Source organism: Pteropus alecto, unplaced genomic scaffold, assembly GCF_000325575.1.
Source record: "Pteropus alecto unplaced genomic scaffold, ASM32557v1 scaffold106, whole genome shotgun sequence".
Lineage (NCBI taxonomy): Eukaryota > Metazoa > Chordata > Mammalia > Chiroptera > Pteropodidae > Pteropus > Pteropus alecto.
In genome coordinates this window covers 19,467,327-19,481,086 of record NW_006442103.1, presented here as the reverse complement: position 1 = coordinate 19,481,086, position 13,760 = coordinate 19,467,327, and the positions used below count along the sequence as shown (strand labels likewise).

Here is a 13,760-nt window from a genome sequence, read left to right as displayed (position 1 = left end):
GAAGGAAGGAAGGAAGGAAGGAAGGAAGGAAGAAAGGAAGGAAGGAAGGAAGCTATTGCAATAGTTTGGACAAACTCGAACTAAAGCAATAGAAATGAAAAGAAGACAGATTCAAAGAGAAGACGCCGCCTGCTCTTCCCTGCCTGCCCCTTCCCTGAGACACTGAGCCGGGGAGAAGCGGGGTGGCCGGTAAGAGGTGTAGTTAAGGCTCGCTTAGTTAGGAAAAAACGCGGCAGATAGATGGCTTTCTCAGCCTTCCTCTAGGAAGGTCTCCCGCTCTGTCTCCTCACGGCCTCTGGGCCGCCGGCGGTGTTGGGCACCAGCTGGGAAACTGTTTAGTTCAAACAAACAGTTATTGAGTATTTGCCACGGGATGGGGGGACTCCACCTAAGGAGCTTAAACCTAGGTTGGGAAGGCAGACAAACTGGGTCATTTCCTTAAAATGGGGTGTAAGGGCCACATAGCGGGAAGCCCACAGGAAAGACCCTTAATCCAGGGGGTGGTCAGAGAGACGTTGTTGGAGAAGGAGTCACTAGCTAAGCAGAGAATGGGAAAGGCACTCCAGGTGACGGGGCATCGACAAAGGCAAAAAGGCGGGGGACAGAACATAACCCAGAGAGTCACAGAACTTCCCATCAGAGCATGAAGTGTGATGGACGGTCCCAAACAGTGTTCACGTTAGGAGCAGTGGGAACGTGACTGGGGTTCACCCAGAGGTCTGCTCTTGCCTGACACATACCCGCTCCGGTGGGCACTGGCCCGTCCACAAGTGCCCAGGGCACAGAGAGAAAGAGAGAAGGGGAACCCTGGCCCAGGAAGGACAGAGGAGCTCGGGGCTCTGGGGAGAGCGCTGAAGGGCCCCCCTCCTTCCCCGCTGACCCGCCTCCAGCTGCCGCCCAAGGGGAAGCTCCGGAGCCTGTGCAGCCAGCACGTGGAGAAGCTGCAGACCTTCCAGCACCTGCACCCCATCGTGGTCCAAGCCGCCTTCCCCCCGCTCTACAAGGAGCTCTTCAGCACTGAAATCGAGTCGCCCGAGGGACTGTCCCAGTGACCTGGAAGAGGGGCTTCTTCCCCAGAGCCTGCCGCGCCCCCACCCGCACCCTCCCGCCCTCAGCCTTTGCCTTTCCCATAACCCTCTCCCCCGGAGGGTGGTCCCTGCCCGTCCTGTGGGACCGAGCAAATGCTGAGACCAGTTTCCTGCCACCGGCCTGCCTGGCAGTGGGCCAAGGGCCAGAGTGTGGGGACGAGGACCGGCACCTCTGGCCTCAGCTTTGTTCTGGCCCCTTTCCCTTGCCTTGTCACCCCAGGTTCTGGGAGGCCTTGGGGGATGGGGTGACAGAAGGACCTCGAGGAGGACCAAGCTATCCTCAGCACAACAGGGGGATCCAGGACACCCTGGACGAATGGAACTCAACTCTGGGCTCAGAAGCTAAGAACCAGTCTTTGAAATACCTCATCGCATTTCCCTGTGGGCTTCGGCCGGGGAAGAAGCACCCAGCTCAGAGACCGGCGGCCGGAGCCCAGAAGGGCTGTACATAACGTGAACCTGCATCTTCCTCTTCCTGCCAGCTCAGCAAGGAAATGGTTGGGCACCCTGCCCCTTTCCTGGGGTCAGAACAAAAAAAAACTGCATCCATGGAGGGCGAGGGGCTGGGGATGATATTTTTATGGGATTTGGGTATAGGATAAGGTACAATGAAGGCTGAGACCATCATAGAGAGTTAGAACTCAGACCTCTATGTGTATTTTACAAACAGACGTTAGGGGTTAGCACCAGCCGGATCAGAGACACAAGTCCACATGCAGGTGGACCACACACTCACTCAAACTATTACGCAGCTCTAGAGACAGACGCCTCTGATCGGACGCGATCTGTCTTCCTTGAGGTTGTGGCTCAGAGGAGTTTAGTGGCCTCAGGAAGAGCGCCAGCCCTGAGGGAGCCCAAGAGCATTTCCCTGTGCCCCGTGCACCAACCTTAGACCTGGGGTGCTCCAGGCTCTGTCCCGGCTCGGCTTTCTCCTATGACAAGAAACCACGAGAGAAGCGGAGATGGCTGGACGCTGGTCAGAGGCCAGGGACAGACTCTCGGAGGACTGTCTGGGCCCCGCCCCCCGGCCCTGCTCCCATTACAGAGAGGACGCCTCCACCACCCAGCGGCTGGGCACCACCGGCACCAGCAGGCAGTTTTTCTCCAGCCCTGACCTTCCCCAGGGCTCGTCCTGGCTCTGTAAAGAGCTGTGAGCCGCCCCCCCCCGCCCCCCGCTGAGGGAGAAACAGCAGGTGATAGGAGGGGTTAGCCGGGGAAACCTAAACCCCGACTTGTGCCATTCTTTATAAAAGGATCTTAAAGGCCAGAGGTGTGTGTGTGTGTCGGGGAGCGGGGGAGCCTTAAGTAGATTACCTACATGCCGCCCTGCAGTAGCGCTGTGGGTGGGGAGGGTTAGGGGGGACCCTGGTCTCCAGCCCGGCCACCATCAGTGTTGCAGGGACTCTAGCCCCCACTCCAAGCATCCCCCCGCTGAGGCTTGGGGTCCGAGCCTCAGGGACCCCCATCGAAGGAGCTTCAAACTCGGCTCCCCAGTGGATGCTCTGGGCTGAGAACTTTGCCCACAAATGGTACCCACAGGAGGTGTTTAGACAGAGAGGTCGCACAGGGTTGCCCTGCACCTGCCAGACTAAATGACAGCCCCAAGGCAGGTGCTCGGCCCGGGGGGTCTGGAGCCCGAAAGACCCTTCCGAGCTGCCCGGCTGCTTCTGCAGCGGCCGGGAGCCTGGGGGCCACAGAGCCGCCCGCACCCCTCCCTCTCTGCACGCTGGAGTGCCGCCCGCTGCAGCCTCCCTGGCTGCTTTATTTATTTATTTTGCACCAACAGGGTTGCTGCAGACTCATTCTCGCCTGGTTTAAAAAGAGAGAGAGAGGAAAAAAAAAAAACGGAGAAACGCTTTCTGGCTCTTTTCTCTACCTTGGTCTTGGCAGCGGCAGCAGCAGAGGCAGCGGCGGGCGGGCGGGCAGGGGGCAGTGGGAGTGAGGCGCACTGGGGAGGTGCAGGCCGAAGTGACCTCGAATGGGACAGGCCCCCAACCCCGGACAGATGCAGCGGCCAACTTGATGCCGCCCTCCACTTCTCCGGTAAGCGCCCCCATACCCTGTCCCCCCACTGCAGCGGCCCCCTTCTCTGTCATGCTCCCCCGGAGTCGGAGCCAGCCCAGTGTGCCGGTTGGTCGAGGCTAGAGGGTCTGTGACAAACCCCGCCCCCAGCCAGTTATTGATCCCAGCCCCGCGGGACTTTGATGGGAAAAGTAAGATGTCCCAAGCGGCCCTGGGGTAAGGACTGCGAGAAGACCTCCCTCCGGCTCCCCAGTGCTCCCCCTACCTCTGGGAAGGGCCCTCCTCCCCCGCCCTGCAATCAGCATGGCTATTCCAGAAATCTTTCCTCCAAGAGCCCCCTCCCCACGCGGGTCCCCATGCCTCAATCGGGCCTGCTCCAAAGAAAACACCCAGGTTCAAATGCGTCTTTGGACTGCCACAGAGAGCCAGGAAGAAGACAGTACTCTATTCCTTGAGGGGACGATGCCCCAGACCCTAACCCACTAAGGAGAGAGAGAAGGGGTTCTGACAGCTATCTCTTCCTGCAGAGTGGCGAGAAGCCAGTCCTGTAGCCATGGAGATTGGCAAGGGAAGTCTGTGATTCAATTAGCCACCTTATAAAGAAAAGGGGTCGGCCCCCTGATCCCCCAGCCCCTGGCCCAGCAGGCTTTGGGGACTAAGAGGGAACTCGCAGCAGTGGGGAGCAGGGAAGCTGGGCTACACGCTTCGCTGCACTCTTGCTGGATGCAGAGCCAGGATGAGCAGGAACTGCAGTGGCAGAGAGAAAGGGCCCGTTGTCACTGTCGGGGTCCGTGTCGGGTGGACTTCCCAGGCATGCACAGGGACAACGAGAGCGGCCGGGACAGTTGTCTGCCTGGTGAACTCGCAGCATGCCACAGATACCTGTTAGGTTGGGATGGGGACGAGCGGGGACGGTCGGCAGCCTCTGCCCACCCCGTGCCACCCTTTCTCATGCCTCAGCCTCAGAATAGCGACCTACGTCCCTCGGCTGTTGTGGCCCCTTTCTTCAGCTTCCCAACTACTGCAGTCCCCTGAAGTAGCTACGGGATAGTGGCCACCACGACCCCGCTAGAGGAGGGTGTGGAGGGGGAAGGAAAGGGGAAGAAGTCACACCGTGTCCCAAATTGCCTCTCCTCAGCTCCACGTGGCAGGTTATAGGGCACATGAGGGCCCAGGAAGCCGGAAGCCTGCACCCCAAAGCCGATCAGAACCTGCAGCTAGAAAGAAAGGCAGGCACCTTCCCTTCATGTGGCCATTCCTCACCAATCCCAGGGCCGCCCCGCCCTTCCTGGGGGTCCCTGGTTGGTCTTGAACAGGGTGAGTCAAGGGCCCAAACCACCTGCGGGACCCTTCTCCTCCATCGCTTAGGCCAGTGTCCAGTGGTCAGTGGTCACTGTCTTCCTGAGGCTGCCCAGGCCCCCGGCATGCAGAAACCCACTTTAAGTCGACAGCCTGTGCCCAGAGATCTGCTGTGCCAGCCACGGGGTCCCTACCGCTTCCCACCCACCGCGTCCAGTCAGGTGCTGTTCCTCAACACCTGTCTATGCCTCCCGGCTTACGATCGGGCAGCTGAAGCCAAAGGGGACAAGACAGTTCCCTCAGATTCACACGCTGGACTTGAATCAAAACACCACGGAGGAGGGACATAAGAGCAGTTAAGTCTGAGGACCAAGCAACAGAACCCCAAGCCTGGGCATCTCTCAGGTCCCTCACGCACCCCAGTGTCATCCATCGGGGAGGAGGGGTTGCCCTTGGGGTTCCTGTGAGAGATTCAAGTAGCCCTGTGTCCTGAGCCACAGCTAATGTGCAGCTTGGCCGTTTTCCACGGCCAAGCGCTCTGGGGAGATTGAATCTTGCTGGTCCAGGGCCTCGGGCCCTGTGCCAGGCCAGAGCTGGCCAGAGAGGCGGTAAGCGGAGGCCGGGGGCAGAGCTAAGGCCCGCACAGTTCCCAGCCTTGGGAGACCGGCTCGAGGTGAGGCCTCCACCCTGCTAGCCTTCGACAAAGCTATGGGTAGATAATATGGGAGAGACGGACAGAACAGAGCTTGGGGAGAGCAGATTTCAGGGAGAAGGGACCCGAGTATCCTTGGATCTCACAGATACAGAGAAAAACCGGTTACAGGGAGACCAGCCCAGAGTTACTTCCTGCTGCTTCCGGTCCCAGTCCCATAAAACTTCCCCAAGGCCGGCCGGGTCCCTGAGCTAGTAGCACTTGGCCTGTTAGCCGGGGCCAGGAGGGAGGACAGGAGAGGGTCTGCAAAGAGGAGCCCCAGGGGGCCCCAGGGAAGAGGCACTGGGGTTCCTCCTGGGTCTGCGCCCCACTTGCTGGCTGAGCCGACTTCCCAACAAGGACCATGTCACCATCTGTTCCAGGACTGAAGAGGGGATGGCCACGGCCACAACTCCAAAGCAAGCCTGGCACCCGTGGCGACCCCTCCTTATCCTGCTGCTCCTGCTGGGAGGGAGCGGTGGCAGCTGCCCGCCCGCGTGTGACTGCACCTCCCAGCCCCGGGCCGTGCTCTGCGCCCACCGGCGGCTGGAGGCTGTGCCTGGGGGACTCCCGCCGGACACGGAGCTCCTGGACTTGAGTGGGAACCGCCTATGGGGGCTTCAGCGGGGGATGCTCTCCCGCCTGGGCTTGCTCCAGGAACTGGACCTCAGCGACAACCAGCTGTCGGCCCTGGAGCCCGGGGCCTTCCTTGGCCTGCAAAGCCTGCTCACCCTGAGGCTGCAGGGCAACCGGCTGCGAATCCTGGGGCCCGGGGTGTTCTCCGGCCTGTCCGCCCTCACGCTGCTGGACCTCCGCCTCAACCAGATCGTCCTCTTCCTCGACGGAGCTTTTGGGGAGCTGGGCAGTCTCCAGCAACTGGAGGTTGGGGACAACCACCTGGTGTTTGTGGCTCCGGGGGCCTTTGCAGGGCTGGCCAAGCTGAGGTCCCTCACCCTGGAGCGCTGCAACCTCAGCACAGTGCCTGGCCGGGCCCTGGCCCGGCTCCCAGAACTGGGGGCCCTTCGGCTTCGAGACCTGGACATTGGGAGGCTGCCGGCGGGGGCGCTCCGGGGGCTGGGGCAGCTCCAGGAGCTGGAGATCCACCGCTGGCCTGCCCTGGAGGCCCTGGAGCCAGGGAGCCTGGCCGGGCTCAACCTCAGCAGCCTGGCCATCACCTGCTGCAACCTGAGCGCGGTGCCCTTCCAGGCGCTGCACCACCTGAGCTTCCTGAGGGTCCTGGACCTCTCGCAGAACCCCATCTCGGCCATCCCGGCCCGGAGGCTCAGCCCCCTGGTGCGGCTCCAGGAGCTCCGCCTGTCCGGGGCGTGCCTCACCTCCATCGCTGCCCACGCCTTCCACGGCTTGACCGCCTTCCACCTCCTGGACGTGGCGGATAACGCCCTGCAGACGTTGGAGGAAACGGCCTTCCCTTCTCCGGACAAACTGGTCACCCTGAGGCTGTCCGGCAACCCCCTGACCTGTGACTGCCGCCTCCTCTGGCTGCTCCGGCTCCGCGGCCGCCTGGACTTCGGCTCGTCTGCCCCTGCGTGCGCCGGCCCCCAGCATGTCCAAGGGAAGAGCCTCAGGGACTTCTCGGACATCCTCCCCCCGGGCCACTTCACTTGCCAGCCGGCCCTGATCCGAAAGTCCGGACCAAGATGGGTCATCGCAGAGGAGGGGGGACGTGCTATCTTCTCCTGCTCTGGGGATGGGGACCCAGCCCCCACAGTCTCTTGGATGAGGCCTCAGGGGGCTCGGCTGGGAAGGGCTGGGAGAGTAAGGGTCCTAGAGGACGGGACGCTGGAGATCCGCTCAGTGCAGCTACGGGACAGAGGGCCCTATGTCTGCGTGGTCAGCAACGTCGCTGGGAATGACTCCCTGAGGACCTGGCTGGAAGTAATCCGAGTTGAGCCACCAAACGGCACTCTCTCTGACCCCAACATCACCACGCCAGGGGGCCCGGGGCCTTTCTTCCTGGACAGCAGAGGCGTGGCGATGGTGCTGGCGGTGGGCTTCCTCCCCTTCCTCACTTCCGTGACCCTCTGCTTCGGCCTCATTGCCCTCTGGAGCAAGAGCAAAGGCCGGGTCAAGCATCACATGACCTTCGACTTTGTGGCTCCTCGGCCCTCAGGGGATAAGAAGTCTGGGGGGAACCGGGTCACCGCCAAGCTCTTCTGACCCTTCCCTCCACACCAGGGACCCGGCCACGCCAGCTTCGGGCGTCAAAGGGACGGGAAGGAAATAAGGCTGCTTGGACGGGAACCAGGTCCCAAGCGGCCTCAGCCTCCCACACCTGCCTGCACCCAGCCCATTAAGGGGGCCTGACAGAAGGTCAGCCTCGTGCTTCTGCAGTCTCAATGCCATTGTCATCTCTTCCCTGAGGGTCCCAGGGAGCTGGGACTAGACGCTGTAGCCAGCCCAGGCCTCCCGTGCCACACACAGAGCAGGAAATAGGACCAGGGCTCTGTCTGCTCGTCTAACCACCAGGCTTTCTTCACACATGTGCCAACCACCGCTATGAAGTCACTTCTGAGGGAAGGGCCACTTGCTTCTCAGAGACTCTGCTCCTCACCCAGGGGGTCTCCCTCTCTCTTCTGCTCCATCCCCTTTGCCCACACAAGGAACTGGGGTCAAGGACCTCAGCCCGCGGGGAAGAGGACGTGAGAGTGGGCTGGGGAGGGCAGCTCTACACTGGCGCTGCGTCCTCCCCGTGAGTCCTCGCCACCTGCTTCTGCGTCACATCATTAAACCTGCTGCCCAGCAGCCGTGACAGGGGCAGCCCAAACTAAACATGATTTCTGCAGTTTTCTTTACTTCAGACCTTTTCTGCCCCTTATTTCTGTCACATCTCCCCCTTCTGATCCCAATGGCCTCGCCTGAATCTAACAAACAGGTTTATGGAAAAGGGGACCGGCCCACTTCAGTGCCCACTTCAGTGCCAACCCTGTCCGCGCGCTCTGCGCGTCTGGGGCGGAGAAGCGAGCCTCGGAGGCCTTCAGAGGATCGCTCCGCAGAAACCGCGGCCCAGGACCCCCGGCTCTGCCCCTTCTTTCTCCTTCTTGGGGGGCTCTCCCCCACCATCCCTGTGTCCCCTTGAGGGGAAGCGCAAGGGGAACCTCCGTGCCCAGTGCAGCCCCCGCGGGAAGCCGACTCTGGAGGGCGGTCACCTCTGACGCCCGGCGCAGCGTCGGGGGGTGCAGGCTGCCTCAAAGCGGGGCGGGAGAGAGAGGAGCTGCTGGGAGCTCGAGGGACAGCGGCCGAGCATCCTCCATCGGAAGGGGAGGGGTGAAGGGAGGGGAAAGAGCTTCGAGGAGGGGCGGAGGGGCGAGTCACGTGGCTCTGGGAAGCCCCCCACCCCACCCTCTGCGGCAGCATCGGCGCAGCGTCCTCGCCCACTCCTCACCCAACATCACGCAAGCATCGCGAGCTTCCTCGCTGAGCCCTGCTGCTTTCGTCCCTGCTCTGAGGAGACCACGCATTACTGTCCCTAACAGGTGAGAGGAGCCGGCGCCACGAGGTCGCAGCCGGACTTCACCGCCAGGCTGGGCCGGCTCCTCGGCCAGCAGAGGTGGGAAGATGGGGGTGGGGCCAGGGGTGAGCGTGAGAACCCGCGGTTTGGGAGTGAGGCTGGAGAATCCGACAGTCCTGAGAAACCGGTATCCCTGGGCCTCCGACCCCCCTCCCACCTGCACGCACAGTTCCGTCCCTCCTTTCGCGTCCCAACGAGGTTCCCGCCCCCGGGCAGAGCCTTCTCCCTCCGCCCCAAATTCTCCACCAGCAGCCTATTAGGCTGGGCCTTTGGGTCAGGTGCTAGCTGTTCTCACTCTAGCTGTCCCGTCCGCAGTGCAGGGAAGGCCGGAAGCCAGCACTGCTCTTAGAGAAATCTCGGGGAGGCCCCCTGAGGCAGAGGGGAACAGATGACGATGGTGTGTCGTCTAGAGCCAAGATGCTGCCGCCTGAGTCCCAGTCTCCAGGGCGGCAGTGCCCAATAGAAACAGAATGCGAGTCACATATGGAAGTTCAAATCTTCTAGTATCACATTAAAAAAAGAGAAATGTACAATTACATTTGATACTACATTTTATTTAATCCAATGTACTCAAACTATTATCTCGACATGTTATCAATATAAAACTTAGTAATGAAATATTTTACATTATTTTTTGTATTAGGTCTTTGCTATCCAGTGTATATTTTACACTTCCAGCACATTCCCATTCGATCACTAAATTTTCACCACAAATATCTAATCTGTATTTAAGGTTTCACAATATTCAGTTTTAAAAAAAAAAGCAAAGTCGATTTACACACCCAAGCTGTTCCAAACATTAAAGCTTTTCCAATAACTAAATCAAGAATCGGTTTTTCACACTTAATTAAAATTAAATAAATTTCAAATTCCACTTCCAGGTCGTACTGGCCACCTTTCAATTGCTCGATGGCCACATGTGGCCAGTGGCTACCATAGCGACCGCACGGCTCCGGGTGCTACAACTCCAGGCATAGACTGAGGCCTCCTTGGCAGAGGTGGGCAGAGCACCCCCGAGGCAGCACACTCGCTCTGAGACATGCCTGTGGCGCTACCCCCGCTACTACCCTATTCTCTTTACACAGCCTTTCCAGAATACCTTCGAGAGGTGAAGCCCGTTAACACAGCAAGGTTACTCTGACGAGCACCTCCACAGTCTGTGCGATCATCAGCCAGCCATTCTGCACCTGGCCCGTCCGAGAAGGCTGCCCTTAGCTCAAGTGTGACTGTACAGGCTGGCGTGTGTGTGTTAATGAGTGTGTGGATGCAACAGGTGTGCATGTGTGTGCACGTGCAGGAATGTCATGGTCCCCATCTTCGCCGCCATCTGTGGCGCTCCCCCCAGGGTGGGATAGAGGTGGAGAGAGGAGAAAAATAACATTTATTGAGGGCCTTATGTCAATGGCTTTATCTTTTTCTTATTCATCTTAACATCAGTTCTGTAAGATAGGGAGAGCATCTTAGCTGATGGAACTAAAGGTCATATAAATGAAGTAACTTGCTCAAGTACACAGAGCTAGTCAGTGAGGGAGCTGCACTTGGACCCAGGGCTGTCTGGCTCAGAACCTAATGCCACCAGCTCTAGTCACTCCCCCAGGGCCTCTCAGATGTAGGACCTAGCCCGTGAGAAAGGTAAAATCCACGGGTGATCCACCCCACCTACTCTGAACAACTCTTTTCGGGGCCTGGGGTCAGTTGTTAATCCTCACCTTCCTTCGGTAACTCCAATACACCTGATTCAGGAGGCTGAGGGTGGGTTTGTTTTTATTCTTTCTTCTCAGTCTCCTCCCCATTGTCCTTGCTGCCTCTGCCCCAAGGACCAGCAGAAAGCGGCAGAAATTCCAGGAATCGGTTGGACGGAACTGAAATGCCTGGTTGCCAGCGACAGACCCTCTCGTGGTTAAAAACAGAGGCTTGAGACTTCCTAGGTCCTTTTCTGGGTTCCAATCTCAACAACCTCTCAGGATACAGAGAGGCTGCTCAGGATCCCTAGTGTGGAGAAACAGACCTGAGCCGTTTCAGATTCAAAGAGAATTTGACTCTGCCCACCTTCTGCCAACCCCAGCTTGAAATCATCTCACCTAAAATTATCTCTTCTACTCCCCAGCCTCTCTCCCAACCAATTAGAAGTCAACCCTCTTTCAAAAGATTTTCCAGGAAAAGTGATTACACCTGGCTTTTCACTGCTCTGATTAAGAAGTTCCTCCTGTGGTTTCATTTTTAATTTTTAATTCCTCTTTTTTGGACTTGCCCTTATTTCCTCTCCCACTGGAGCTAAAAGACGATGGATGGGCCCATAAAGTAGGTCTGTGCTTTTCATAGAAGCAGACAGGCATTCTTCATTGGATTTCAACTACTCTTACCCTTTTAAAGGTAAAAATAGCTATAGCAATTAAGGCACTCCAATACCCAGGGATAATCTTAAATATGTACATTTAAATGACAAAAACTTTAAAACGCTAATCGTGGGACATCAATGACTTAAATATGTATATAGGAAGATTCTATATTATAAATAGAGTAATTCTCCCTTGGGGAATCTAAAGATATGTGATTCCAATCAAAATAGCATTAATAGTAAACGAAGTCAACTGTGGTATATTCCCACAACGTACCACCACACACTAATGAGAATGACCACCTAAACTATGCACAACATGGCTGAATCTCACAAAAATTATGTTGAACAGTAGAAGCCAGACACAAAAGAGTAGATACTGTATAATTCCTTTATGTAAAATACAAGAGCGAGCAAAACTAGTTTCTGCTATTAGGAGTCAGCAGAGTGGCAACTTGACAGGAGCGGGGACTAGGAGGGGGACACAGGGTGGCTTCGGGTGAGCTGTAATGTTCTGTTTCTTAATCTAAGTGCTGGTTACACAAACGTGTTCCACTTGTGAAAATTCATTGACATGTACGCTTTTCGTTTGTGCACTGTATGTATGCAGTATAAATTTTTTTAAATTGTAAAAAAAAAAAATGTACATCAATTTTAAAAACCAGTATTGTACTAGAACATGAATAAAGAGATCAATGGAACATGAACAACCCAGAAAGAGACCAAAACACATATGGCGAGGTGAGTCTTATAAAGGTAGCATTCAAAAATGATGGAGGAAATATAGGTTATTTGATAAGTAGGATCGGATAAAACAAAATAAAATTATATTTCTAGCTCACATCTTTACAGCAAAATAAATTCCAGGTGAACCCAATAATTAAATATACAAAAAGAAACTATAAAAGTATTTATGGAAAACAGGACAACTTTTTTTTTAATAATCTGAGGTAATAGGAGGCTTCTCCAAATATGATATGAAACCCAGAAGTTATCAAAGAAAAGGCTCACGGATTTGACTACATAAAAAAAAATATTTGCATAGCAAAAGAGTCACCATAAACAAAGTAAAAAGGCATAGGACAAACCGAGAAAAGAAAAAAATATTTTTAACTTATACACAAAGAGCAAGTATTAAGACCCGATAACCAATAAAAATATGAACAAAGTATATGAACAATTTACAGAAAAATTAAATACAACTGCCACTTAAAACAAAGATACTCAACCTTGTAAAAGAAATGAAAATGAAAATTACAATGATACCGGTTACACTATCGGATTGTAAAAAATCAAGGTTTGATAACATACTGTATAAACATGTTGATTGGAGAGAGAATATTTGTAAAACTTTCATGGAAAGCAACGTGGCAATACTATACTTGCCAAATGAAAAAAAAAAAAAAAAACGCACACACTTCTATGACCTAGTATTTGCAGTCCTGAGTATTCATCATACAGATGTGCAAGAGACAAATGAAATCTACTTGGGTATCAATATAATGTTCAAGGATGACTGAATACATCTTAATATGTCCTTCGAGCTTACTATGAAACTTACTATGAATATGTACTGCTATGAAAAGACACTAGACTATCCAAAAGGAAACTGCAAAATAGTACGCATGTTATCATCGTCTGGGTAAAAATATATAACACAGGCATGTTTACTGAGTCCCTGAGGCATCTCCTTAGTTGACAAAGATACTATCTTGCGTTCATTCAACAAACATTCACTGAGTGCTCGCCATGCGCCAGGCATTGTGAGAGAAGCTAGTGCGGAAGATCCGCGCATTAAAAGGAGCGCCCCACCCCTGGTCCCCAGGGTGAGCCCCTCGTGCGGGGTGGGGGTGGGGCGAGGAGGGGCGCAGAGACCCGCTCGCGAGGCGCCCCGCCGCGGAGAGGCGGCAGCAGGGCCCAACCGTCCCTAACGGTCCAGGACCCGGACCGCGACTGGAATGCAATCTTCCAAAGCAAACCGCCGCCTGCGGAAGCCCACCCCCCTTCTCGCCCCCGACAGAAACGGCCCCAGCGTGTGCCTTGGCGCCTGTCGCAGGACCGGTTTCCCTCAATCCCCAGGGAAGGGCGGGCCCGAGGCTCCCTTACCACGGGGTGCTTGCAACTCGCGTCCCTCTCCATCTGTCCTGCTGCGCAGCGGTCCTCGTCGACAGAGGAACATAGCGGACCCTCGCTCTCTGCAACGCGGCTCCTTCCCCTTGACCGTCTGTCCATCTCTAAGCCTACTTTATGTTTTCAAAAAAGAAAAAAAAAAGTGTTTCCTTGTCTTCCGAGTCCCTGGTGTGGGGAACGATCGAGGCAAAATTGCGCAGAGGAAACAAGCGGCGGAGCGCGGCCCGTCACGAGGCTCCTCTCCCAGTGATGACCGGGTTGCGGGGCGGCACTGGCATTGCACAAAAGCACTAACGTCGTGCGAACCGTGCTACGGGGGCAGGAGCCACTCGAGCCCCTCGCACCTTGGTCCCAGCCTCGGAACGCAGGGTTCTCCCCGAGGCTCAGGAGGTGGCCGCCTCCTCGATAATTGGCCCGGAGGCGACCGCACGGCGCCTCTAATTGGCTGTTTAATTCTCAGCAGCTGCACTCTTAATTAGCAACGGCTGCTTTCCCGGGATCCTATTGGCTGACACGGTGGGCCGGCCCCGAATTCCATCCGGGTAACTGGGCATCGGCGCGCAGCCCCGTCGCTCAGGGGCAGCCCGCGGCGGGATTGGTTGTGGCGGGGAAGGCGATTGGTCGGGCTGCGAGCCGGCCGTTGATTGGTGCGGGCGGGCTGCG

The 13,760-nt window shown here is 56.2% G+C and overlaps 2 protein-coding genes across 2 annotated transcripts in view; both read left to right on the top strand.

Annotated features, from left to right (window-relative positions):
* Positions 1-1,184, top strand: part of RORC (RAR related orphan receptor C) — a 23,700-nt gene extending 22,516 nt beyond the window's left edge. Inside the window, exon 10 of the mRNA XM_006919786.3 lies at positions 891-1,184. Within this exon, the coding sequence (XP_006919848.1) occupies positions 891-1,052 (162 nt within the window). The 3' untranslated portion in view covers positions 1,053-1,184. The remainder of the gene's footprint in view (positions 1-890) is intronic.
* Positions 1,185-1,561: 377 nt separating this feature from the next.
* On the top strand, positions 1,562-8,130 carry LINGO4 (leucine rich repeat and Ig domain containing 4). Its single transcript, XM_015595539.2, has 2 exons — positions 1,562-3,131; positions 5,484-8,130. Exon 2 carries the CDS (start codon positions 5,497-5,499, stop codon positions 7,276-7,278), a length of 1,782 nt encoding a protein of 593 aa, XP_015451025.1. The 5' UTR covers positions 1,562-3,131; positions 5,484-5,496; the 3' UTR covers positions 7,279-8,130.
* Positions 8,131-13,760: the final 5,630 nt, after the last annotated feature.

Bases quoted from the DNA above. Each gene is read 5' to 3' on its own strand.
- LINGO4 (XM_015595539.2), top strand. From the start codon at position 5,497: ATGGCCACGGCCACAACTCCAAAGCAAGCCTGGCACCCGTGGCGACCC.